General features: G+C 42.8%; 1 protein-coding gene across 1 annotated transcript in view; it reads right to left on the bottom strand.

Moving 5' to 3' along the window:
• Positions 1-2734: 2734 nt before the first annotated feature.
• Positions 2735-25334, bottom strand: part of NFIA (nuclear factor I/A) — a gene marked incomplete at its 3' end in the record, with an annotated part of 115735 nt that continues 93135 nt past the window's right edge. Inside the window, exons 9-12 of the mRNA XM_010182319.1 lie at positions 25220-25330; positions 12764-12942; positions 10076-10241; positions 2735-2826 (exon numbers count right to left, since the gene is read on the bottom strand). Of these exons, the coding sequence (XP_010180621.1) occupies positions 2735-2826; positions 10076-10241; positions 12764-12942; positions 25220-25330 (548 nt within the window). The remainder of the gene's footprint in view (positions 2827-10075; positions 10242-12763; positions 12943-25219; positions 25331-25334) is intronic.

The following is a 25334-nucleotide window of genomic DNA, read 5'->3' as shown; positions in this document are numbered from 1 at the left end:
CCTGCTCAAACCCAGCCACGCTGCTGTACATTTGTCTGCAATTTTACTCCAATGTTCTGAGAAAGCCCGTGAATGCCCATGTATGGGAAATGTGACTTCTGCTGCACGGCGCTGTCACATCCCCGTGCACAGACTCACTTTTGCAGCGTTTTAAGGCTAATAACCATGATGCATAACTCGTGCCTGTAGTCAAAATGACCCACCAACTGGCAGAGAAAATCAGAGCCACCGAAAAGCTGACCATAATGCTTTCTTACAGCTTGTAGCCAGGCCGCAATTTTAAAAAAGCAGATGTTCAGATATAGTCTTCATTTGGATTTTGATGATCCAGCAGTAAAGGGTTGCTTAACCCTTATATTTAAGCTTGACTTTCAGGAGCTCTGAGTGCTCACTGGTTCCCCTCGTCTGAGGGAGCGGTGTGTCCAGGCACTTAGTGCTCCTCAGGACCTGTATCTTAGGCTGACTCTGACTGTACCATAAAAATCCTGATGGAAGGCAGCCACCCTGGCTGCTTTTAATAAAACCGTCCTATGTGGTTTTAGATTTTAATTTTGAAACTATCCTAAGTGATGGTCCTATACACTAGTGCCCTGCAAAAATAGAATAAAAGCATGCCTTTGTTTAGAAGAACTCTAAGCAAATCCCAAATCATTGCAGTTAGTATGTTTACCTCACTTCCCTGCTTTAAAACGCAGTCAGCTTCAGAGTTGTTTCATTAATAAGTAGTGAGTTTTGCTGATAAATTATATATTTATTATCAAGTGGGTTGTGGCGGTGTAATGATGCAGAGAAGCAGGGAGATGCAGCTGGAGTCAGACTGGGAGTCAGTCTCCTCGCCCACTGCAGCACAGTTGACTTTAACTGAAAGCTGTGCTTGAGGATTGTTTTTCACTGTACACCGCTGTTATTTGCTACACTGCATTACACAGAAGCACTTAAAAGTAAGGCTAGAGCACTTTAAAATTATTTAAGTTATAAATAAGGAAGAAAGTTTGCAGTCAGCAGGCTTCAGTAGGAAACCTAGGCTGCAGGATGCAAGTGAGTTTCAAATATTTTGGAGACTTAATACTGTTGTGTCTTACTACATAATCAATTTACCAACTACTAGTTTTTCAAGTCTTCTGGAAAAGGTAAGGAGCATTCTCCAAAGGGTTTCGAGTTTCCTGAGCTATGAAGGGAAAGACCAAATGCTTAAGGACTTTCGCAGTATACCTTCACATTCCTGTTTCCCCATTTCAGTGTATTTCTGTGTATTCCAGTTGTTTAAAAACAACAGGAGAAATATGATCTAAATTTGAAGGCGTACAAAAACTTGTCATGTACACGAACCGAATAAAGGAAGGGGCCTGAAAAGTGGGGTGCGGGCTGCATTTTGTTAAGGCATGGAGAAAAATCAGAGCCTGATGGGTTAAAACACTGCTCCGCGCTGCTGGTGTACTTTCTGTGACCCTATTTAATGCAGAGAAGGTTTGAGATTCGATGTAGTTTAACCTGTGCTGTCGACAGAGCTATAAACTAAAGCCCCTAACAAATTGTACACAAAGAACAGATAGCGAGAAAACACATTGTGTTCACAGGCATCTGGTTGCAGCCCTGTAAACCGAAAATCTTCGGTAACAAGTGACTTGTGTTTCATTGACGGCATCGGTGCTGAGGCCATCGCCACCAGGACGCCGTCTTCATGCGTATATGGGACTGTGGCATGTGAAAGCCATTAATCTGTACTCTAATTATTCAGATGCATGTAAACGATTGGAAAGAACTTACAAGAGCTAAGAGTAGCAGTCCCCAATTTGCTCGTTATTTGAATTATTACTTCTTTAGTCATCGTAACTAGCTCAAAACAAAATTACAACTATGTCTTGCTGTCGACCTTTAAAAGAATCGTAACGTAGTCAAGCAATCTCTTAAAACTACAAACAAGAGCTGTCCTGAAGTTCTGCTCACTTTTTCATACCTTCTCCCCCATGATAACGTGATATTAAGCACAGACTTAATTTTTTCAACATCTGGCTCAAATTAGCTGCTAACAAAACTGCCAACAACTATTTTCTTAATCGACCCTGGGAATTTGATACAGCTTGGAAAAAAGCACATTTAAACCTCGTCCTTCTCCTAAAGAAACACAAATGTTTACTTGAGCTTCTGATTTGACCATAGCAGGACTATGAATTCGGTTGACCCAGCTTTATAGGCCTGCCTCAACTGGACCTTTCCCTCTTTGTGTAAGGAAACAGATGTGCTCGCAATTACAAAATCCCCTGCTCGCTCAAAGCCCACCATGCAAATAGCCAACCAGGAATTTAAGTCTGGTTTTTTTTTAACGTGGAAGTCACTGGAGCAGTCTGGTGGGGGACTAAGGTGCGCTGTTACCTGCTGGGTCTCTCTGAGCTCCTTTTGGGCGTGCGAATTAAATGCACTGCCTAGGGAAGAGGCTGGAGCAAAAGTCTTTGAAAACCCAGTCCTAGAGGAAAAAAACAACTGCGCCAACTAGAAGCCAACATCTCAGAAAGCAAGAGAGATCTTTCCAGTTACAAAAGCAGCGTTATTACTATGTAAGCCCAAAAGAACACAACAGACAAACAAACGGCAAGTGACATTTCGCTGTAGTTACTGAGACCATGTGGGTGAAGTGACAGCGGCAATGCAGCTGGCTCCGCGGGGACACGTTAGAGGACACTGAAGAGGAGGAGGAAGAGGCTGCAGGCATACAGAGAAGTCGAAAGCGGCCCACCTGAGTCTGTTGAGGGATATTTACAAAGCTTGGATCCCGTGGTCCAACACTGACGAATCGGTTTGCGGGGGAGGTGCTGGGTGTCGAGTAGGCTGTGAAGGGAAGGGACACATGCGTTGAGGAAGCGGCACTAGATTGCACACGAACAACACCAAAACACACTGTCTCAGAGCCACCTAAGCAGATGTTTAACATAGAAATGTGCGAACGTTTTAGAGAGCAAGAGTTTGGTTGTAGACACCAGAGAGGTTTGGGCTCAACGATGGGGATATCGACACCGAGGGGACTGGGCGGGACAGCAGTGACGTGCGCCGAGGGAGAGGTGTCCTGGGGGCACCCGTGCCGTCTCCAGCCCAAGGAGAACTTTCCATGGGGCCTCTCCATGCTGGGACAGCACAGGAGACTTCTTAGGTACTGGTATTGCCTGACTTTTCACACCAGTACGTGGTATTTCTGTTTTTAATGGGGTGGATTTACTAACGTGCTTATTAACAGAACCAGAGCCTTATTTCACGCTGATTCAACATTGCCTCTCGATAAAAAGTTTTGGTTTTCATACTGCTGCAGTCTGCACTCTCTAAAATGTTCACTTGATGTGTTTGACAAACTAGGAAGATCCTTTTGGTAAAAAATTAATGGGCTGCAGTTTCACCGGGGTGGTAAGTGCAATCAGTCTGAAGGCTGAAGCTGCCTTTAAAAACTGGAATGGCTCCCATAAATGTAAAGCTATTAAATGCAATGCAAGCCAAGAACCCAGATTACTTCCAAACTTGAAGAAGTACTTTAATGATTTTATTGTTGCATTATATTCTCCACTGCAACTGTCCACAATGCCACGTACTTCCACATCCAAAAGCTTTCATTGCATTTTCAGTCTTCCTCTCATTTGAAACCTCCCCATGTAATCTTCTCCCTTGTTCAGTTTTTTTTTTGCATGTTCAGATCTAAATTCAAATAGCCTAAATAGACGCCTTAATACAAACAGCGATTCTCTCTATTTTAAATATATTTATGGGAATGCATTCTGCTGAATAAAATCCCCTGACAATCAAACTATCCAATGAAGAGACAAAAAAACAATGTTACAAGGAAAGTTACTTGCCAAATTCCAGTCAGGCTAAATATAATGTTCAGGCCTCAATGTTACAGAAAAATAAAGCGAGTTAGGAGTCAGAGAAGACATTGAGTTGTCTGTGCAGATGGAAACCTGTTGCCATTCTGAAGGCAAAGTGTGGGGTGAAGAGGCATTAATTTGGAGGAGCCTTAGGTTTAAGACTGGACTGAATCAAACCAATGCTCCACCTTAGCCACTGTCCTCTCTCTTACAGGGGCCATAACCAGATGCAGAGGGAAGAGTCCAAACAGGTCCCTTATTTACTTTCTCATAGTCTTTCCCACCTTTCTGGTTATTTTCAGCTCAGGGACTCCCTGTATTTAATTTAATTTCTCACTGTTGAATGCCCAGTCTGCCCTTGAACCCACGCAAACGTCCCGCGTCCCACAAAACCCTTTGGTGAGGAGCTCCCGAGTCTGCAAGCATACAGAGCTGCATCCTTCTCTGCCCGAGTCTCACAAACCTCTCCTAATTCTCACAATTATATCAGACAGCTTCACTTTCTCCAAGAGCATTTCCCCAAAACCACCCCAGGAACTGCACCTCCTCATTTCTTACTGGTCTGGGGGGAGATAACCACTCCTGACCTCTCAAAATTAATCCTTGTCAGTTGTTTCTGGGGAGGTGAGCCTTTCTCTCCAAAAAAGCTAACGCTTTGCTAGTACTTGCAAAAATCATGCAAGGAACACCTTTCCTTCGCAAAGTTTTAAAGGGATTTTTAAGGGCACTAATTCATCTTTCCGAGGTGGTTTTGCAAATTGCAGTGCAGCGTGCATAGTGGAGGACGAGCAGGTACACTGGTTGTTATTCCTATCTGCAAATCAAGGAAGAAATGAACCGAGTAGATTTGGTGAGATGTTCTCCTTGCCTTTTTTACTGTGTTAATTTGCTTAATAATTCAAAGAAGCCACACATTTGCAAAGGGCACATCTCGGTTGCTAGTGTCATGCATTAAGGTTCTTCTATACTGTTTTATAGGGAGGTGTTTTTTAACTAACTACTGAACCCTATGTTGTGCAAGAATAAAAAAAATTCTTCTGCAGTGGGGAAAATTAACTTAAATCTCAAAAATGAAACACGTTGTTTGGTTCTTCTGGTTTACTTTTAAGGAAGCAGAATGAGCGGAGAGGCCATTTAATGCCTTGGAGCAGGTAAGTTCCACTCAGAAGGGAAGCAACTCAAGATCTTGTTTGCAGTTCCCTGTTGGCAGATCCTCTTGCTGGGATATTTGGTAGAAAATCAAAGGGAAACCATCAGGACGCTGTCTTAAATGGCTTCTCTGTTCAAATAAAAATCCAAAAGCATTAGAAAACTGTAAAATGTGCATAAAAGTCCCCTCAAAACTTGCTGGGTGAATTGCTATGTATACCCTTGTTCCATAATGCTCCAAACTATGTTTAACTTGCTTTCTGAAAATACGTGGATGTCAGCTTGGTATTTCCTCAAAGTCATATAACTGCATTGCTGGAGCTGAGAAGTGAAGAGTACCAAAACACAGCTCTGCAGAGCAGGCTCGACACTGGAATGTGTCATCCCACATGCTCATCCCGCTTCACTGGAAGATGTCACGAGAAGTTTGTGGACTGTAAAGGGCCGTTTTGGCTCAGAATATGAAGTTGACACAGGATAAACATTAGTGGTGACTCCTGGTATGGTGAAATTTGGTTGAGCAAAGGAAGCAGTACCCAGCGTTGCATAGACCATCGCCAACACGGCTTCTAGCCGTATCTTCACGTAATACTCTTGTTTGACAGGGAGCTGGGATTCCTGAAAAAATGTATTTAAAAGCTGTCTAGATATGGTGCTCAGGGACATGGGGTGGGTGTGGGCACGGTAGAGTTAGGTAACGGTTGGACTTGCTGATCTTAAAGGTCTTTTCCAACCATAACGGTTCTGTGATCCTGAGATTGGGATGGGGCAAACTGCTCTCGCTGGTTAAAGTTGGGTTTACATTATAGGATACATATGCTAAGCCTATGGTGGGATCTTCAGACTTCTTTTTAGGAAAGAGAAAAGCCAAAGCTTGGAAAGGAACAGAAGCCAGGTCTCTTAGGCAGATCTGGTCTTTATCGGCTTTGCTCCGTGGGAACTGCACAGATCTGCAGTAGTTTACTCCAGCTGGTAGCTGTCCCGTTGGGCTGGGACAGAAACACCTCCCTGTCCAGCCTAGACTTTCTGCTGCTGGAATTCACTGAGGATTTGTTTGCACCATCATAGCCCATAGCCAAGGAAATGAATGTGATGCCACAAATTCTCTATGATGCTTCACTTCAGGAACAAGCAAAACAGGAGCTGGCAGAGAAAGAACATTTGCTCACACAGACAGCTTTGAGATTTAGCCAAAATGGCAAGAAATTGTATGAAAGACAAGACAAACAAACACTTTTGGGAATGTCATGTGTTTTAAAGTAGCCTGCAGTAGGAAAATGTTAATTTAAAATATACTTTCCTGAAATAATGTCTATTAAGTATTCCTATACTTATAGGAGTGTGTGGTTTTTCAGACAGTTCTGGATTAAAGGAATAAACTTTTGGCTGGCAAAGATGATTCGGGTGAGCGATAACTTGAGGTATCACTAGGTCTCTCATTTACGGACCAAGGTGACAGGTACGCGTGCTTGGTATGAAGAGCTGTGCTGTTTCACAAGGGACTAGGAGTCAGTTTAGCTGTTGTGGAGTTGTAGAGAGAGAATTAACTGAAGTGCCAGTGCAATACAGCGATTCCTACCACAACGCGTTCTGCAGATGAGCATCTGAGAGGGAACTGCAAATTCTAACAAATTAAATGATACAGTCATCACCCTCTTTTTATGGATGGGGAAAGGAGCAAAGAGAAAGCTAAAATGGCTTGCCCAGAGGGTCCATGCATAGCGGAGAAAGGGAGAGAAATCCAATCTGATTATGAATCCTGTGCTATAGCCACAAGATCATTCTTCTCATCCTGACACAAACGCTGTTTAACACGAAAACTCCTTTGTGCAGAGGGACATTAACCGATAGCGATCTTGCCCAACAAGGGGAAATAGCTAAGTTTGTCCCCATGAAATGTTGTGAACCTTCGAAAAGAACATTTAGTTTAAAAAAGCTCTTTAAAAACCATGGTGTGGAGGATGGCAGTATCTTAGACTCTGCACTGGAATGAGGGCCAAGGATTGTAACACTCAGATGCAGCTATGACAAAGCCCAACTGGCAGCTAGTGAGGGTGGTTTTCTTTGGGTACTAAATTATTAATTCAGAAACGGTCAAATTCAAGAAAATATGGTGTTATGTTTGTTACGGGTTACCAACCAAATCGAGAAGAGATCTGAAATAAGGTGACTTTGGGGCTGCATCCTTGTATCAAGGATGTGTTCAGTGGAAAGGTGCTTTATGGAGGAAAAATGAGCCCTCGCAAACCTCATGAATCCCGTCTCCACTGTGTCATCTCACTGAAGAAAATGCTAGATTTCTGAAGGGATGAGATTCACAGCTGAAAATGTCAATTCCCAGGGCACGTCTGGCCACCCAGTAGCAGCAAATCCCTGGTGCGCATCTCCAGGGGCTCTTCCTTCCTTGGACAGCACTAATGTTCGTGTTTTGGTTAATGTCACAGCTGGAGAGTTTCACTATTGCTCTGAGAATCATTAACCACCTTGTTGTGATTTTTAGCTCTCGTTCCCAAGAGGCCGCGCTGTATTGAACAGCTGCTCCTGGCTCCTGCGCCCCTCAGGAGGGCCATATTCCAATTTTTGGTTGGGCCGTAAGTGCGTTTTGTATCTGCAGAGGGCTTTCTGCTAGACCAAAAAAGGGAAGGAGAACGGAGCAAATGCCAACCCTTTTCACTCCGTTTCCTAGAGGGGAACTCGATTCTCCTCCACGCAGCGAAGGAGAGAGTCTGGCCAAAATCTAACATCACCCCCGCCTTTGTTGCAGGAGCGACTTTCCAATATCCTAAAGCTCTGTGGGGCACTCAGCCATAGCCCGGCGCCACTCCCAGAACCCAGAGAACTCCCAGTGCGCTCGAGCGGTTCGTAACCATGGAAAACACCTTTTTTGTGCGGCTTTGATGAAACTCTGGTGAATCTGCGCTTGCTATTTGCGGGCTAATATTTAGTTAAGGAAAAAATAAACACTGAGGAGAAAGGAGGGTTGGTACGAACTAGCACACTAAATGGGGTCCAGTGGGCCCTCCTGGTAATGTCTTCCTGTGAGGCTGGGAGGAACTTTGGTTTGTTTTACTCTTCATGTGTCCAGCCACTTCCACTGGCTGTATGCGTAATATTTTTTCTTAGAAAAGATTTCCTATAATCGACTTTTCTGTAAAATTTGTCCCTAAATTAAATTATATGCTTCTTTACAACTCAAGTGGCTATTATTTAAAACCCTTACCCAAAAGGAAGATGCGTGCCTGAATATGTACAGAACTATATGTTTAGACATCAGCGTAGCTAATTAACAAACATAATTATTTTCCTAATCTTTTGTTTAAATACCATTAACTGGCTGCTCTTGAGAAAACCCCAAATCCCAATTAACATGGCAGCTGTCTGAGCCGCAGTGACCGGCCCACGCCGACACCGACGGTGGTGTCGGGCGAACTTCAGCAGACAAATGTTGGTTTTTTATGCCAGCTGAGAATCAGGCCAGACACGCAGTTAGCTTGTTTGCATGATCACAGAATCACAAAAAAATGAAGTATTAAGATTACTGCTAAAATGGTGTTGGGAATTTTTTTCTTTTAGACACCACGCACTGCCAGTAAACTGAGTCACAACCGTAACAACAAATATACATTGACCTAGTTTCATTTTTCCCTGTTCTGAAAGACAAGGAAATAGTAAGGCATTGCTGGCTATATTCAGCGATAACTATGAGTAAACATTAACCTTTTAGATTCCACCGCTGAATTTTATTGATAGGACTTAAAAGACGGTATCTCCCGTCAGAAAGCACCAAAACTTCCTGATACACAAGCGCTGCCCTAAGGTCAGAGAGAGGAGGGGAGGGAATGAATCAACTTCTTAGCTCAACAAAACTCTGCTGATCAATTTGAGAAGTCCTGAATCTAAAAGATCGTGTTCACAATCTTACCAGACTGTCTCATACTAAAACCCATTTTAATTTCTCAGTGAGCCAGAGCATCTTGCTGAGTTTGCAGTTGTGCACTATTGCGTAGCAGAAGGCAACGCAAAACTCCGAGAAATACCAGATTTTAAAGATGCCCCCTGGAACCTGCGCAGATCTCCTGAACAGTATATAAAGCTTTAAAAATGTAGGCTTCGCGTGGTCTGAACGGCCAATACCTCTTTGCACATCAAGCAGTGGCTGCATATAGCATTTAAATAATAAGCTTGAAAAGCACACAGAGGGATTTGCTCTTTCGATTAGATTGATTTTTGTTTGTGGATGTTATTTGGACTCCCTTCACTGTGGAACAAGTCCCCTACAGTTGCCATTAAAGCACTGAAAGCTTCCCTTTTGTTTTTAAATGTCAGTTTGAGCATAGCTTCATTAAATCATTTCACAATTAACTCCCTGAACATCCTGACTTTTTAAAGCATCAGACCCAGCTGAATCACATTTGTTTCCCAGCAGAGTGAGTCCAAAGTGGTATCCCCAAGTGTGTATCCAGGAATTTGTATATTTGACTTGTGGCTATGCAAAATACATATGGGAGCCGTGTGGGTGGTGGAGAGAGGATTAAAGCTTTCTCCCTGGGTTGAAGGAACACCATAGCTTCTTGCCGAAAATGCAGGGCTCGGGAACCAAGGGAAAGACGTCTGGGTTAATCTAGGAAGACCTATTCCCCAAAGCACTATAAATGAACTGACCTCAAAAGAGTTGTTAGTTTAGCCCGTATGTACAAGCAGAGATGTTTTCGATGAGGCTATCTGTCTGACTTCCATGCAGTGTCTACCCTCTAAACCTGACGTGAGATACCAGGCTGCCTCAGTAAAAACAAGGTCCCAGAGTTCCCAGGTCTGTGTCACGGCTGAGCTACAGGCCTTCATTTCTCTCGTGCGTGCTTATGTGAAATGCCAACAAAGAAATAAACCTGCAACCTTAAGCTAACTCTTTTCTCTTTTATACAAAAGCAACTCAGAATTTTTTCCACCATATACAGAGTGGAGAGCGCTCGGACTTCCCAAGAGCTCATCCAGGCCTCATGTTCAATAGCCGAAACGCGGTGATGGCAGCACGTTGGGCGCTGCCGTTAGCCCTTGGTTCGCGCTGAGTCTATACTTACTTGGAGAAGTGGGAGAGGTGGCCCCTCCTTCTGTGGATGTAGTTGGAGGTTTTGTGTCTGGCACTGGCAGAGGCACAGGCCTAGCCATTGGTGGCGGAGGTGGTGGTGGCAACATTGGGGTAGGAAGGAATGGATTGTGCACCTTGCCTTGGCTGCTACCATTGGGCTGCCAAAAAACAAGCAAACAGACAAAAATTACACTAAAAATCAGCTATTAGGAACCTCGGGTAATAACAATCTAGTTGAAAGCTATGTGCAATACATTTACATTACTTGAGAGGTGGCAAAGAAAGTGCTGTGTCAAATTGTCCGCTGGCCTCAAGGAACTCTGTCACAAGCCCTGTGAACCTTGTGAAACTATGGAAATTCTGTTTTTTAAACATTTGTCCTATTAGCAACTGCTCTGAACTGCCCTGGCTTAAATTCTGCGACCCTTTACGTTTCCTGCAGGCACTAACTCATGCTTGGTGAGAGCTGAAGCAGTATTTTTGACCCCTTAAATCCCCTGCCTAGGGCTACATCAGTACCTAGGACTTGAGTGTAAAGTTCTTAAAGGTACTGCTCGTTAAGAAAAGGACCAAGCATTTTTGGTGGTCCTAAAAGTCATGCTGATATCTTATTACAGGAAAATGAATGAGTATATCTTAAAGTAACTAATCTCCCACATCCCTTTTGAGTTAGCAATAGTGCAGCTCACAATGTAGTTGTCATTAGGATCATACAGAGAAATTACTGAACTTAAAACTGCTTCATTTTACACATTAGGAAAAAAACAACCCCTCCATTTATGGTGGGATGTGGTCAGTCACTGGCAGAATGGGCCTGGCTTTGCAAGTGCAGCCTTTCGTTGACTCACCAAAAAACCTGTCCATAAGAAAAAGTGTTTTCAAGTATCACAAAAACCAAAAAGTCAACCTTCCCCCCAAGTTGTGAAGTTTACATTTTAAATGTAATACAGCCTGGGCACTTGAAAACCATACCGAGAGATGCCAAATGCCATTATAAAGAGAAAGTAGGGCAGCCTGTGAATCAGGTGCTCCCTTTTAGTGACAAAAGTGATGAGATCACTTTCGACAGCACTCTGCAAATTGATCTCGCTGCAGTTCTTCTGGCACTGAGCATTGGCTTTTCCATTGATGATAAAAGCTCAGCTTTAAACACAGATCCATATTCTAAGTACTGCTAAAGAAAATAATATTTTAATTCCTGTTAGGGTTTCCATTAGCCTGAATTACTGGGGACAAAACACTCCTGCTGGCAAACGCTCGGGACCTTGTTTTCAATTCACTGGCTTTGGCACTGACAAAAGGCCTTCAAGTCACGGAGGTGCAAATCACCCTTGTGCTAGGGCAAAAATGGTCCAGGGCATAAATAAACCTCAAATTCATCTGCATTTAACTTAACGGCACTCCCAGTGACTTCAAAGGGTGCAGTTACTGGTGTCTGCAGTAAGAAGCGATCCTTCAGGGATATTTATTTTCCCAGCACCCAGTATTACCTTTAATAAACTGATATATTGGTGACATCTCTCAAACACTATCTTGTCTCACAATTATTTCCCTTTCCTGCCAAGAAGACCCCGGCTGTATGTTCATTGGGAGTGTGCTAACAGTTCATAACGCTGAATGGTTCGGGATAAATTAAGCAAATGAATACTCAAGGAAAAAGAAAAGCACTATATTGATTTGTTGTCTAGACATAAATGTATCTGCTAACATATTGCAGACATTATTCAAAGCCAGCACTGGCTGGAATACGTAGAGTCAGTTTTTCTGCTAAGGAAAGGAAAGCACTGAGGACAATATAGCTTATTAAATAAGCGCAATAAATTAGATGCTAATAATTAAACTAATTCTCATTAACACTTTCAATTGGGTGTATGTCAGGAGAGATACAGTAATTTTGCCAGTTATTACTTCATTGGCTGGAAAAAGTTACATGCATTACATTTCATGAAATATTCAGAGCATTATTTTAGATTTGATTTACATAAAATTTATAAATTCTGTATTTGACCGGAATGCTGTTTCAATAATAGCAAGATGATTCACTTTATTTCGTTAAAAAAAAATGAAAATGGTTATTTGAAGCTTTGGAACTCTGCTTAATTTTTCATAGAGATAAGGGGAAAAGATAACTGCTTACAGAAATAACAAACCATAATAAACTGTACTTTTAACATCTTGAGTTCAAGTACTGGTCAACTTGATCTAAAGTGCTATAAGGCAGTATTTTTTTTTTTAATGAACTTAGCTGATCTGAAACATCTGTTTCTCACCCTCCCTTTTCCTGCTCCTTCCCCCCCAGCTCTCCCCTGAACTTCAAAAATAATTAATAAAAATTATTCTGCCTCCATATTTTGTTAACCCCGGTTCCACCAGGGTTACAACGCATGCAGCAAAGTCATTTGTGGAGGGACCCCGAAGGTCACCGGGGTCAGCTTCTCTGACACTTTACGTGAGCTTCACCACAATGCGGTCGAGTGGTTTTTTGGGGAGGCTTTTTGTTGCTTTTTGAAATACTTCTGCAGTAGCAGCATATTTTTTAAAAAATCCAACGACTGTTCAAGGCGTGCTCCTGGACGCGACATGCTGTTAAAATAATCCCCGTAATCCCGTGGTTAATTTATTTATTTATTTTTTTGACATAGGACAAACACTTCTGAAGAAAGAAAAACGGCTTCCTTACATTTAGGAACCCCACCTGTCCAGCCTGCTGACCAGCGTCGGGGCAGACAAGTTGGACAAACTCTTTCAGAGTCTCCTGAGGATGATAGCGGATTGCTGGGTGTGAGAAGTATGGCCCAGGCTGTTGGATAATGGGTGATGTTGGAAAATGAAGAGTCGATGGTGTTGCATGTGGACTTGCTATAGGAAAGAAAACAAAGAAGTTATATAGAGGTTTGCCTTCGGAAAATAAAACAGGTTAAATCTACCGTAGTTTTAGTCTTTTTTTAAAATGTACAGTACTGTTTATACATCTGCTCTTCACAACTCATATATTAGACCACATTGTGTCCTACACTCACTCCATCTAGATCCTGAAAGCAAATGGAGCCAGACATTTTAAAGAATTGTCGGTGTTTTTAGTGGACACGTATAAAGGAATCAGCAGGCCTTTGTGAAAGTGAAAACTATCCAGCACCTTAAGAGCAGTCCTAATCAATCAGGCAATAAATGTATTTGGGAGATTGGGGCTGATTTAATTGACATTTCGTATCACTTGGATTTGCACATATGAATCCATTTCATATTCTGCTATAAATGGTTGATAATTTAAAGATGGTCTAACACTTTCTGTTGTTGGGTTGTTTTTTTTTTTCCACCTCAGTTTAGGAACATTTATTTTAAGCAACGTGTTTTCATCTAATGAACATGCACAAAGTGGCAAGATTGTTTTGAAAATTACATTTACATTCCTCCTGAATAATGTTAGGCTCAAATCTGCAGCAAGCCCCCAGCTTGCACTTAGGGCTGAAGTTTAATTTGGTGGATTTATGGGCCAACGAGCCAGCTGGAAAATGTCCTGCAGCAAAGGTGTAAAGGTGTAATGTACACAACCCTGTTGGCAATGACAGACTTCACCCTCAGCTGATTTAGCAGAACTACAAGTGCAGCTCTCCTGCATTACGTGACACCTTTGCCCAGTTCCTTGGCCTTCAGGACACACCGCGTTGAACCCTCGCTGGCCAACAGCGTTAGTTGCCACCACGGGATTGCAACCGCTGCCATGCAAAGTGCCACGAATTCTCCCTTTCCTCTCTAAAATGAGAATTCACCTTTTTTTTCGAATGGCCAGTTAAACTGGTTGAGAAGAAACTCATCTGTAAATCAGTTTATTGCTCACGAAAGAGTCCTCTTGGTCCCTTGGCGTGCTGTCCTAAGCGTCTTTCAAAGGTGTCCATGTGCATATACTGCACTTGTGCACCGCACACGATTCGATAACGGCTATGCAATATCCTACAGAAACTCAGGCGTTGGCTTTGAAGTAAGTTAAATAGACGAGAGGGGGAAATAAAGCCTTTGGCACTTTTCGAAAAATTGGAGAGATGCAGGAAAGTTAACTAAAATCAGATACAAACGAGTGAACACTCATTTCATGACAAATGTTATGAAAAGCCCTCAGTTAAATAAAAGCTAAAATCTGCTTCTTAGTCTTGTTCGTCGCCAGTTTAATAATACGTCACTTTGTTACTAATTTTTGTCTTAAGCATTATTAAACCATTAGGAAACTCGGAGCCTGAAGATGTGGATAAAACATCAAGCAGCATGGAAACGTACTACATTATCCTATAAACATTCAGTGAGGGTTGGCTGGGCAGCACTTCTATGTACTTCTTTCTTCATGACTGCATAGGAATGATTGCTTTGACACCACCACCAAAAAAAGACTGCGCTCATGCCTGGGGTGCTGATATGGGATGGATATGAAGCTCTCACCCTTGCCATGAAAAACTCCCCCTGTTAACCCCAGTCTGCTCCCCTTAATACCATCTAAAACATTCACAACAGCAAGAGAGACGCATATCAAATGTGTGGGACTCAACGGGAAAACACCACGGGAAGCAAGCATGGATGAGGAACCAAAAGATAACGTGCAGCCTTCAACTGCCTCTGCTCAAAGCAGATGTATCCGAAAACAGGGGCAATACCAGTCTGCCAACAGCTTGGTGTTGTGGGCTGAACTGGGAAACGGTGCCTTCCCAGAGCCACACAAGGCTGCGCTTGGGAAACGGGAACAGGCAGCGGCACATCCCACGCTCCTCCTTATGGAAATGCTGAGTAATTCCATGGCCAAGGCAAACACCTGTGTGCCCGGCCTGTTCAACCTGTCTGCACATCTGGCCTTATCTCTCGGCTGTTTTTTTACAAACCTAGTTAATTATTTCTTACTCGCTTTTAAGACAAATAGTTTTGTTCTGAGTTTGCATATTATATCAGAGTATATTTGAAAACTCTTCAGATAAAGAACCCAAATCTTCAAAGGAAGAAACAAAGGCTATTTTCTTGTCCCCAAGCTGCTGGGAGAGGCTGTAACTTTGAAGTGTGCTGTTAAAGGTTGATATAATGTGGGATTCACCTCAGTAAATGTGGGTGTCTACCATGGGGCTGGTTATCTTAGAGTCAATGGGGAAATAAAGAGAACTCATGGTGTCTAAGGAGCCGTTCATCTCATCCAAAACCAGACCATTGCCTTTGATGACACTCCATGGACCACCAGTGGATGTGGTGGAGCCCACCAGTACTAGCACAGAGGAAGATACTTACAGTCTATACATGCATCTTCATTTAGGTGATTTCCACCCAGAGCATCAGCCTCTGATCTCACTTGCACCAACCCCTGAGGCGTAGCTGCTTGAAAGACACGTCATGGCCTCTCCACAAGTACGGACGTGTCATCACCTCCTCCCGGAAGCAACAGTCGCTTCGGAGCTTGTCAAAATATTTTGCTAGGAATATTGCTTCAGCTAAAGTCGGTGGTAAGCATTTTGATGCAAAACTTTGGGATAGGAAACATTCTTCCTCTCTTCCTGCATATCTCCTTTTATAGATCCCTCTTTCCTTGTACGCCAAATGGAAGATGAAGGATGAAGATAAAAGTGAGAAATGAAAATTTACGTGGCAAATATCTGATTAAGTAAAAAACAGATTGGGATATTTTAAACATTTATTTAAAAAGATTCATTTTAGCACCATCCCTGTTAATGCTATTTGAAATTGCGCAATTGCGCTGCCCTTTGTGCACATCTGGGAACAAATTCATTCCTCTTCTTCTGCTGGCTGAGAAGGAGATAGGAATGCTTTTTCAGTCAAACATAAAGGAATAAAAAATTGTACCCTGGGAACATGTGGAAATTCAAAGCTAGGCCTGAGACCACACTGTATTTAGCTTTTCCAAGGTATAGCTCTTCAAATAATTTGATTTGCTGTATGAAAGATGTTATGGTTATTAGAAATACTCATAGACATGTAGGTAGTGGGTCCTTCTCGGTTGCCTTGACATCCTCAGCATGTCAGGGTAGAAAACAAAGTGGAAAGCATTTGTTGGTGGTCTTCTCAAAGAGAGAAAGAAGAAAATGAATGGAGAGATGACCAAGAATAATTCAGGAAGGCAATGAACAAGGAGAAAGAGGTTCCCCTATGGAGTCTTGGCCAACTCCTCAGAACCGCCTCGAAGGGCTTTCTGCTGATGGGGGAAGGAAACAAGACCACGTGGGCATCAGTCCTCAGCCTGTGCCGGACGCTGACGGTAGGGATCATTTTCTCAGAGCAGAGATTGGCAGAAGAGGTAAGGAACAGAATGAGGATCTCCAAAAGGTTTGGTTTTGCAGTTTCTGACTGGGAAATACTGAACTTCTCAAGTGGCAAAAGGAAGGGCTGCTTGATAAGAGGAAGAATCTACCACCATTAAATTGATCAGCATTACAAGCGTGCCTGCCATATACTGGAGAGAGGGAATGAAACACTAAAGTCTAAAAAGGGCTGGCCCAGACACAGGCCATTACCACGATAGCTGTGTTGTGGTCACCAGCTCTGGTGCATGCAAAAAGGGCCTTTTGAACAAGTCCTGACTGCACACCACAGCCGTGTTTCCGAATACATGGATCCTCACAGACATCTTTAATCCGTTAAAGGAGGTAGTGCAGCAGGTCGCTATTTCCCCTGTTTGCTTCTAAAAGGGGCAAGTGACCATGCACAAGCCACTTCAGTCATGATTTTCAGAAATGCTTCATAAGAATCATAAAGTCATTGCTTCTGAAAGCCACGCCTGTGTATGAGAAGGGGCTATTACTACTTATGTGCTTCTGACGGGATATTGCAAGTCTCAATCAGAGACTGTAAATTCTTTGAGATCTTCAAATGGAAGATAAAACAGGTCTTTGTCTATTATTTATTTACTTATTGACTTATTATTTATGTATCCCTAAGCAGCTCCATGCTGCCAAACCATATTTCTCTTGGCGTCTTTCAGCCTGTGACATTTATATTTTATTACTGACCTCACTAAATGACATAAAATAGAAGTTCTACAACCTGTGAAAATATGTGTGCTCCAGATCAGAACTTCATTCCTACCTGCTGTAGGTACGGAGGAGTTGGGCTATCTGGCGTTATTAAATCTGTTATGTGGGGGGGAGGTTGGAGGCAGGAATTATCCTTCCATCTCAAGGCAAGCATAAATATTTCAAAGCACACATGATTCTAATTCCACTGGAGCTCATCTGAAACATCTCAGACTTTTTATTGAAAATGAGATGATAATGTATGGTGGCCTGCAACAGATATACCAGTATTTTAAAACTACTGCTATAGGGCCAAGTAATTATGCAGTACAGCTGTTGCGTGCTACACTGGATTTTTGGGTGTTTTATGAGTTTGTGGTGCTGTGCAGCACAGAAGTAAAAGGATTTTCAGAATGCTAAATTCAAACATCTGATTACGCAGGCCAGACTTGCCTTTTTGCTTCCTGATTTGTAGTAGCCAACAATGAACTAACTAACTAATAAAATAAGTGGCAGTCATTGATCAGGTTAGCACTTTGCGTGCCTAAGGCAAATGAAGAAAAGCCAAAATTGTGAATTCTGTTCAACCAAATGATCAGATAATAAAGAATCGGTTAATTTGAAACAGGTTCTAGTTTTCTTCAGATATTTAGTGCCCTTCTCAGGCCCCTCTCCTAGAACAAAGCAGCAGTCCTAATAAAGACGCATGGGATCCCAAGGAGCGCTCGCTGATGTGGTGAAGGGATTTCGTGGTCGCACCTGCAGCACTCGGGCAGATTTCTCCACCGGCACAGCCCAACATATGGGGCAGACGTGTTGATCTGTCCACCTTCCACCTCCTCTTCCACAAAGCCTTGCCAAGCCCTTCAAGTCCAGATGAGTGGATGAAATCTCTTTCTTCACGCAGTCGTTTGAAGTCTTTGAAAGGGTCATTTAATGTTGCTCTTTTCTCGTGCTCAGGAAAAGCCGGCTATCACCCCGCACTGCTCGCCTGTCCAAAGTGGTGTGGGGAATCAAACCCACCGCGCCTTCACAGGGCCGGTCGACCGGACCAGCCCAACAGTGGCTTGGCTTCACTCGGGCTCAGATACCTCCTCTATAAAGTGATAATTAAATTTACTAATATCTCATTAAACATTGATCAATCTTCCTAGAAACAGCAACATTATACTCATAATGAAACGGGATCGTTTTTATCAGCTTGTTTTTTGAGGCCATTATAATTGGCTTCATTACAATTAAGAAAGTATTTTTTTAAAAGTCATTTCCCTGGAAATGTTATAGAACAGTTTGTTCTGCTAGATATTTCCACTTCAGGCTCCTAAGTTGCTTTAACTCCCTGCGTGCTGTAAGCTTTCTCCGAGCATTTAAGCGACGCGAGTGCCAGTTCAAATTATGCGAGATGTATCCCACCCTTTGTACCCCAAAGGTACTTATTCTGAAAATTGACCATATTAGAGTACTAATTGGCTAAGCCACCATGCTGGCTGATGTGAAATGCTTTCACACACCATGAAACAGCTGTGTTTATCGGAAATATGAAGAGTGACTTTTTAATAAGGAGATCTGGCAATAATCCAGATTTGTTGAAAGGAACTTACACTTCTGTGTATAATACAATACAAGAGGTAAAGAATAGAAGCCTAAAACAATAGCTTTAAGCCCATAGATTTTGGTGATGAAAGCAGTTGCCCAAACAAGAAAAAAAAATAATTAAGAAACTTGGGCTGGGATTTGCAGAGGTCCTGAGAGAATTCATTAACTGCTTTTGAATCTCAATGGGAGCTGCGTTCCTGTAACTCTTTCAGAGGTTTCTGAAAGTCCCCATTTTTCTCACTGCCCATTAGGAATCGACTTCGGGGTGAGAAATGTCGAGCAATCTCTTAGGTGGGTTAGCAAGGGCTTGTTTCTACTTCAATATTGAGCTGCTGAGGGTAGGACTGACCAGTCCTAGGTGCAGCCCTTCGAAGGGAGCTGAGCCGTGGTATCTCCAAGTCGGGGCTGGGGATCAACCCCTTTTTGCTGCTCTGACAAGCGGTGGAAGGCACCTGCACCTCTTGTTCACAAATACCCTTTCTCTAAGAGATTTTGCAGTAGCACGTGGGAGGCAGGAGGACGTTTTGCAAATAGCAAATATGCTTAAAGCCGTGTTTGGGCACAGGGTTTCTTGGTGTACTCTGGGCTGTGAGTATTGCAAGCTGCTTTGGAAACCTGTGGAGCTGAGCTGAGCGCTGGTTCCAGATCCTGGCATAGGCAGGGGGCCAGTTAACTTCGCTATTTTGAGCAGGTTGTTTTAAAACATGTCAAAATTCTTCTGCCTTCGGGAGATCAGAATACCATAGAGCCGACTACATAGGTATAGAAATAAAAATCATACCTATAGAAAGCACTCCTCCCTTCCGAGACCATAGCTAAAGATAACCCCCTCCTAATTTATCCTATTTGTAGAATACCTACTTCAAATCAAATGCTGGCAACTTGTGCATATTATTATTGCTTTTAATACACATGATGTATTCCCATATAGAAGATAAAAACTACTGCTAGGAGAATATATCATGCCTTTCTTATAATGAAATGCAGTTGATAAGTTTACAACAGAAATGTAAATTCCCTTAAAAACCCCAACCTTTATGTGTGTGATGATATAATTCTGCTTTGATACTAAAAAGGGCATGGTAATGGAATCTGTGACTTTGGAGTGATGTATTGCTGTTAAGTTAATAGGACTCCACATTCCCATTTCTAATATCAGTGTTTTTTCCCCCTTTCATTCTGTAGATGGTAAGCTGATACTACATAAACATTGTTAAAGCTATAGTTCCACGCTACAGTAATTCACTTAACTTTAACATGATTTATGGTTCTGTCAATAGAGGAGGTTGAAAATCCAGAGCTCTGATGCTTAAACATGGGTTCCATATTTAAAGCAATAATGTGCTTTTTGTGTGTGTCTGAAGCTAGAAGAATTTAGCATAAAGCAGAGATAAAAATATTATAGTTGACTGCACTGTTTAAAGCACATAGTTTAACTTCACGAATACATCAAAGAGAGCAAAGAGACCGAACGCAGAATCAGTAAAAGCTCGGGTAAAAGACTTTGTTCCCGCAGCACTTGATTTTTATATTATTTTTTAGGGATGCATGGAATCCTATTAGTATTTTTAACACTCCCCTTTTTTTCATTCTTTTGCTCAGTTAGATCAGCTCCTTTTGTCAGGATGAGTTTAAATCTGGGTCCACTGTGTTAATCACCCCCCATTCTTCTTTCTGCCACTTACCCTCCAGGCATTTTGCCTCTTTAGGAGATTAAGCGACCAAGTCATCTTGTTGCTCTAACATGTCCTCACTGGAGCAACATATTAACACAATTCCTCCGCAAAAGAGCCCTCTTTAGAAGTTTGCTGCAGGGATGACAAATTAACCCAGCATGGTGTCCCACACATCTATCTCAGTACAAATTATTAGTGTAATAGAGCTTTTAGTTATGCATTTATCTAGTAATTATTGAACGGTTATACAAAACGAAGCTGAGCAATCATGGCCCTTTATGAGGCAATCTCAGTGGGTGGCCTTACAGTTAATTTAGGATAGGACTGTCTGAGCAGTTCACTCACACACAAATTAGCTGAACAGCCTGCTCCTTTAAATATTTCCTATGTCACAGGCTAACTCTTTACAATACAACAAAGGTAGAGTTTTAATTACACGGTCCCTGACTTTTGTTTAGCTGAAGTTTTAACCGTTTGCAGGCCTCCCTCTCTGCCCTCCCCTGCCTGGGGTACGGGAGTCGATGGCAGTTTGGGTATCCAGTAATTACTAAACCCTGACCTTGAGGCCATCTGTTAGGAAACTGTTTCTCCTTCAGCATCCTATAATTGCAAAGCGAGTGGAGAAAATCAAAATCTTCACCTGCAGAGTCAGCTATCCTGACATTGTAAACTGGAGCATTGCTTTTCACTGCCTGTTGGTCAGCATTAGCTATTTCTGGTTTCTACTCCACTTTCTTACTCCTGTGGTGTGGCTCTCTCCTCTTTTGGCTGTCTTACATCCCCATCCCCTGCTCTGAGGGTGCCTGTGTCGGAACGAACTTGTTTTTGTCAAAAATCAAAGGAAAGTAGAAGGTGACGTTAGTCTGCCAGCTGACAGCACGCAGGAGCAGCCATGGATAGCTGCACGGAATAGGACATTACACAATGTCCTTTTACACTGTGCAGCTCTGCAGCAAGTTAGCAGGAATTACCGCTTTGCTTCGCGTGACGCTGGCTGACAGGACAGCTAACAGGCACTGATATGACCCTGGCGAGAACCTGGATAGAGGAGGGCACAGTGTCTTCTCAGCTATGTGACGTGAAGTTTTGGCCACTTTGGCATGAGCAGAGGGTACAACCCTGCAGCGTTTCCCTGGCAGAAAAAATCCTGATAAAAATCTCAATGGCAATGCTGATTACAGAAGGCATTAATATAATGGGAACCACTCCACTGCTGGACTTTCATCTCTTCTCTCTCTGCTCATACCCCCACTTCCTTGGGTCCTTCCCTCTGTGCTGTGTTCCTTGTTTCTTGTAATTGTGTTTCTCCTTCATTTCTCTCCCTAACATACCATCTCATTCTTATTTTTTTTCCTTTTCTCCCTTGCTTTTTGGCTGGCAGGATCTATGCTGTCATATTCTGTGGAAATGCTTGAATGCTCCACAGCACAGGCTGCTGTATATCCTAGGTTTACAAGATCATGGTCAATTTAACGTTTTAGCCAGCTCCAGATATAAAGTCACTAGAGTGCAAGTAGCAATACATGGAAACCTAAAACCACTTATGTAAATACTGCTGTCACCCATAGTATTTAAATCCTTCCCTGTCTGGTAAAGAGTTCAAGCGGGCTAATGTCTGGGAAAATGTAAGATGCCAGCAACACATGATGGCTTTGCAATACTGGAGGTCTGTGGTGAAATACACTCACCACCCAATAATCTAACTTGCAGGTAACAAAAGAATGCTGCGTAGGAGACAGAGCTCTAACTCCTCGCATTTTCAATGCTTTGAAATAAATTCTACAACTGATAGTGATGCTAAAGCCACCCTATAGGTGATCAATTTACCATCTGCCAGACATTGAATCCTAACCACGCTGGTCCAGAGAAGACATATGGTGCATTCATAGAGTCATGCCCAAAAAACTGCCATCATCAAGTGAGGCTCCATGAATCACTTTGCTAGCTTATCACCAAAGAAACTTGGATCTTACCACCATCTGTTGGAACTACTGAGGAGTCACTGAAGCATTGGCATCCATGAGCCAGCACTCGCTGCACATCTGGTCCTTTGGTCAGCCAGCTCAGATCCTCTCTGCTGGCTACTGCCCAGCTGGGCTGGCTACTGGCAGAGGCACCAACGCGGATGGGAAACTGGTGCACAGCCTTCCCCAGCACCGCATGGTACAGGCAATTTCATGAGGACAGAGGTTTTCCAACAGGGTCATGGAGTAGAGCACCTCAGAGCTAAGAAATCCTCTTAGGGATCTGCTCCTCCTCTAAGGAAGTTATGTTTCCAAAACAACTCATCGTGGGGAGCACTGGAAAGGGCGTTCAGTATCCTGGGATACCCCAGACTAAGACATACACTGTGTTTGAAGGAATGTTTGGAAGCGTGTGAAGGATTCGGGAATATTCCTGAGAAGTTATAAATCACTGGTTGTCAATGACAACACCTGCCACGAATAGTCTGCAGCTTCTTCTCTGCTGTCTATTTTGATCGTGCTTTACAAATGCATCTCATACACACATCCAAGCGACAAACTTGCACATACGAACATCAGGAGGAGATTGAACCTTCTCGTAGTCGCTCAGTTGGCTGAGGAGCTTACTCCGATGGTGACCTACTTACTCCTGACTTGCCTTCCTCTGAAGTGTCTCTGCAGACTGAAGATTAAATCATGCTCTTACTTTTCTGAAGTAAATTGGGATGACCTGCACTGACCATTGACATAATGCATGTGTATCCAAAGAGAATGCAACCCCTGTGTACTCTGCTATACCCATCATTTCTGCAGAAAGGTATAACCTTCAGTAACTAATGGTGGATATGAATTGCTGAAAGATTCTATCCTCTTATATGACTGCATTATACCCTTTATGTTGCCACTTTTGATACCTGAAAAGCTCCTCTCTTCTGCTTACTGCCCTAAAGGACACTGGAGGGAACGGGATAAAGAACAAAGCTGGATTTGCAGAAAATAATCCACCTCAGTGTATTACCCTTTCCTAACTGAACGATTGCTGCAGAAGAGAAATAAACACAGGCAGTGTGCTGTGGAAGAAGAATACTGAGGAGGAATGTCTAAAAAGAACAGAGAATGAGGTCTGGAATAAGATTTTTCCAGGACAATGACACTTAAAGAATCCATGGATGGATTCAGAGGGATTTTTCCTCAAAGACTTTGTTTGTGAACAAGCATAAAATAGGAGATGCTTTGGAATGATGTTGCAGAAGAAAGTTTTTGCTTAATCTGTTAGTAAGAACTGCGTTACTTCTTTGTGGAGTTAGTAAGGACATTTCCTTCCAAACAAACAAAATTTGGGAACTGCAATCATTGTATTTGCTCCTTCAAATTCTGGCTGCCTTTGAATGTTCTGACACAGCTGATGGACATGCCCTGGTGCACAGAAAGAGTCTTGCTAAAACAGGCTGCAGATGAGATTTAAACAAGACCTCATCAGTGATACATTTCCTCTTTCAGCCACACAAAGATCCAAAATACAGAAGGTCTAAACAGGAGCAGACAAAATGATGCATTCAATGAGCTTAAAAAATAAGTGTGAGGTAAAACATAGCTAAATAAAGGCCTATTAACTTATCAATCAACAACTCAAATCTAAAAGGCTGAACTTCTAAAAGATGGGAATCCAGTCAGCTGATGTGCACTGAATATAATGTTAATGGAACACTCATATTATTCACACTTATATCACCAATTATCAAGGCTTTTAAAAGAAGAGCTATTTGCCAGATAGCTCAGATTCAACTTTCAAGGGAAATGTGTCTAGAACTTAGATGCCTAAATACCTTCTGAAGGTGTGTGTCGAAGGGTAATAAATAAATTTATGGGATTAACCACAACAAATCAAACTACAGTAAGTAGATTTAACGACGCATAAATAACCAAGAAGTGCAATTCTGACCCCGCTTCAACTTAGTGCCATTCTGCTGCTTCGCACCGCATCACCTGGACTGTGCAGACAAAGAGGCTCCTCCTGGTTTATGCTGCCCTCAGTAAAACCGCACTAATGCCAAAGAGACACTTCAAAATAATTTCCAGTATGAATTGCTAATATGTCTTTTTATGCTTCACCATTTGACCAATTCCTTAATAATCTTCTCTAAATGAGACAAAATGTCACAGCAGAAAGCAACACGTCACAACCATTCATTCCTATTTTAATAGCTTCCAAAGAGGTTTGTAAGAAGATTCATTCATTTGTGGATATGACTATACCCAAGTGAGCTCCTTTTCAAACGTGAACCGAGTATTGCATTTGGTTTTCTAGGCTAAATGCAAATGCATCTTTATAACAAAAACGTATAAGCACATCTAGACCCAGAGGACATCTCTTTGACTTGGAAAGGCAAGCAGGAGAGTGCTACGAAGAAAGCCAGCCAAAGCATTGCAGAAACCAACTTCAAAAGTGTCCCCTAAGAAGGCAGTTCTTCACACTGGTACCAACACCACGAGCACTAAATGCCTGGCAGAAACAAAGCCGTAGAGCTGGAAGACAGACGTGGTCGAGAAGTGAGTGATGGGTCCCTATCTCCACCAGTTAGACTGAACCTGTGCTACCAACACAACACATTCTGTCCCTTTCCCCACCCTCGCCAAATAAAAACCCCACACCCCCAGAAACCAGCGTTTCCACCTGTTGGATGCTCATCAGGAGTTGTACCAAACAGCCCAGCCTAGCGAAACCAAACGCGCGTCTTGACACCTAAAACCTCTGTGTTCTCAAGCTCCTGGAGCACAACCTCTCACTGGGTGGGTGACACGTGGCGATGGTTTTCCGTGGAAAGGCGCTGGGACAGACAGCGGGTGCCGTGGGTGCCATGGCTAAGGTTTAAACTGCCTGGGGGGCTCTTGGGTTAGGCCTCACCTCTGGGTCCTGTAATGACAGGTCGATGGTGCTGGGTGAAAGCCGTTCCAAGGGAGGAGGTCTGCGAAGGCGAGGGACTGCTGAAACCAGACTTCTCTGACTTCTTTAATGTAGT

This window comes from Mesitornis unicolor, unplaced genomic scaffold (assembly GCF_000695765.1).
Source record: "Mesitornis unicolor isolate BGI_N332 unplaced genomic scaffold, ASM69576v1 scaffold8994, whole genome shotgun sequence".
Taxonomy (NCBI): Eukaryota; Metazoa; Chordata; class Aves; order Mesitornithiformes; family Mesitornithidae; genus Mesitornis; species Mesitornis unicolor.
The sequence above is the reverse complement of the archived record's forward strand: the minus strand, read 5'-3'. Positions and strand labels throughout refer to the sequence as shown.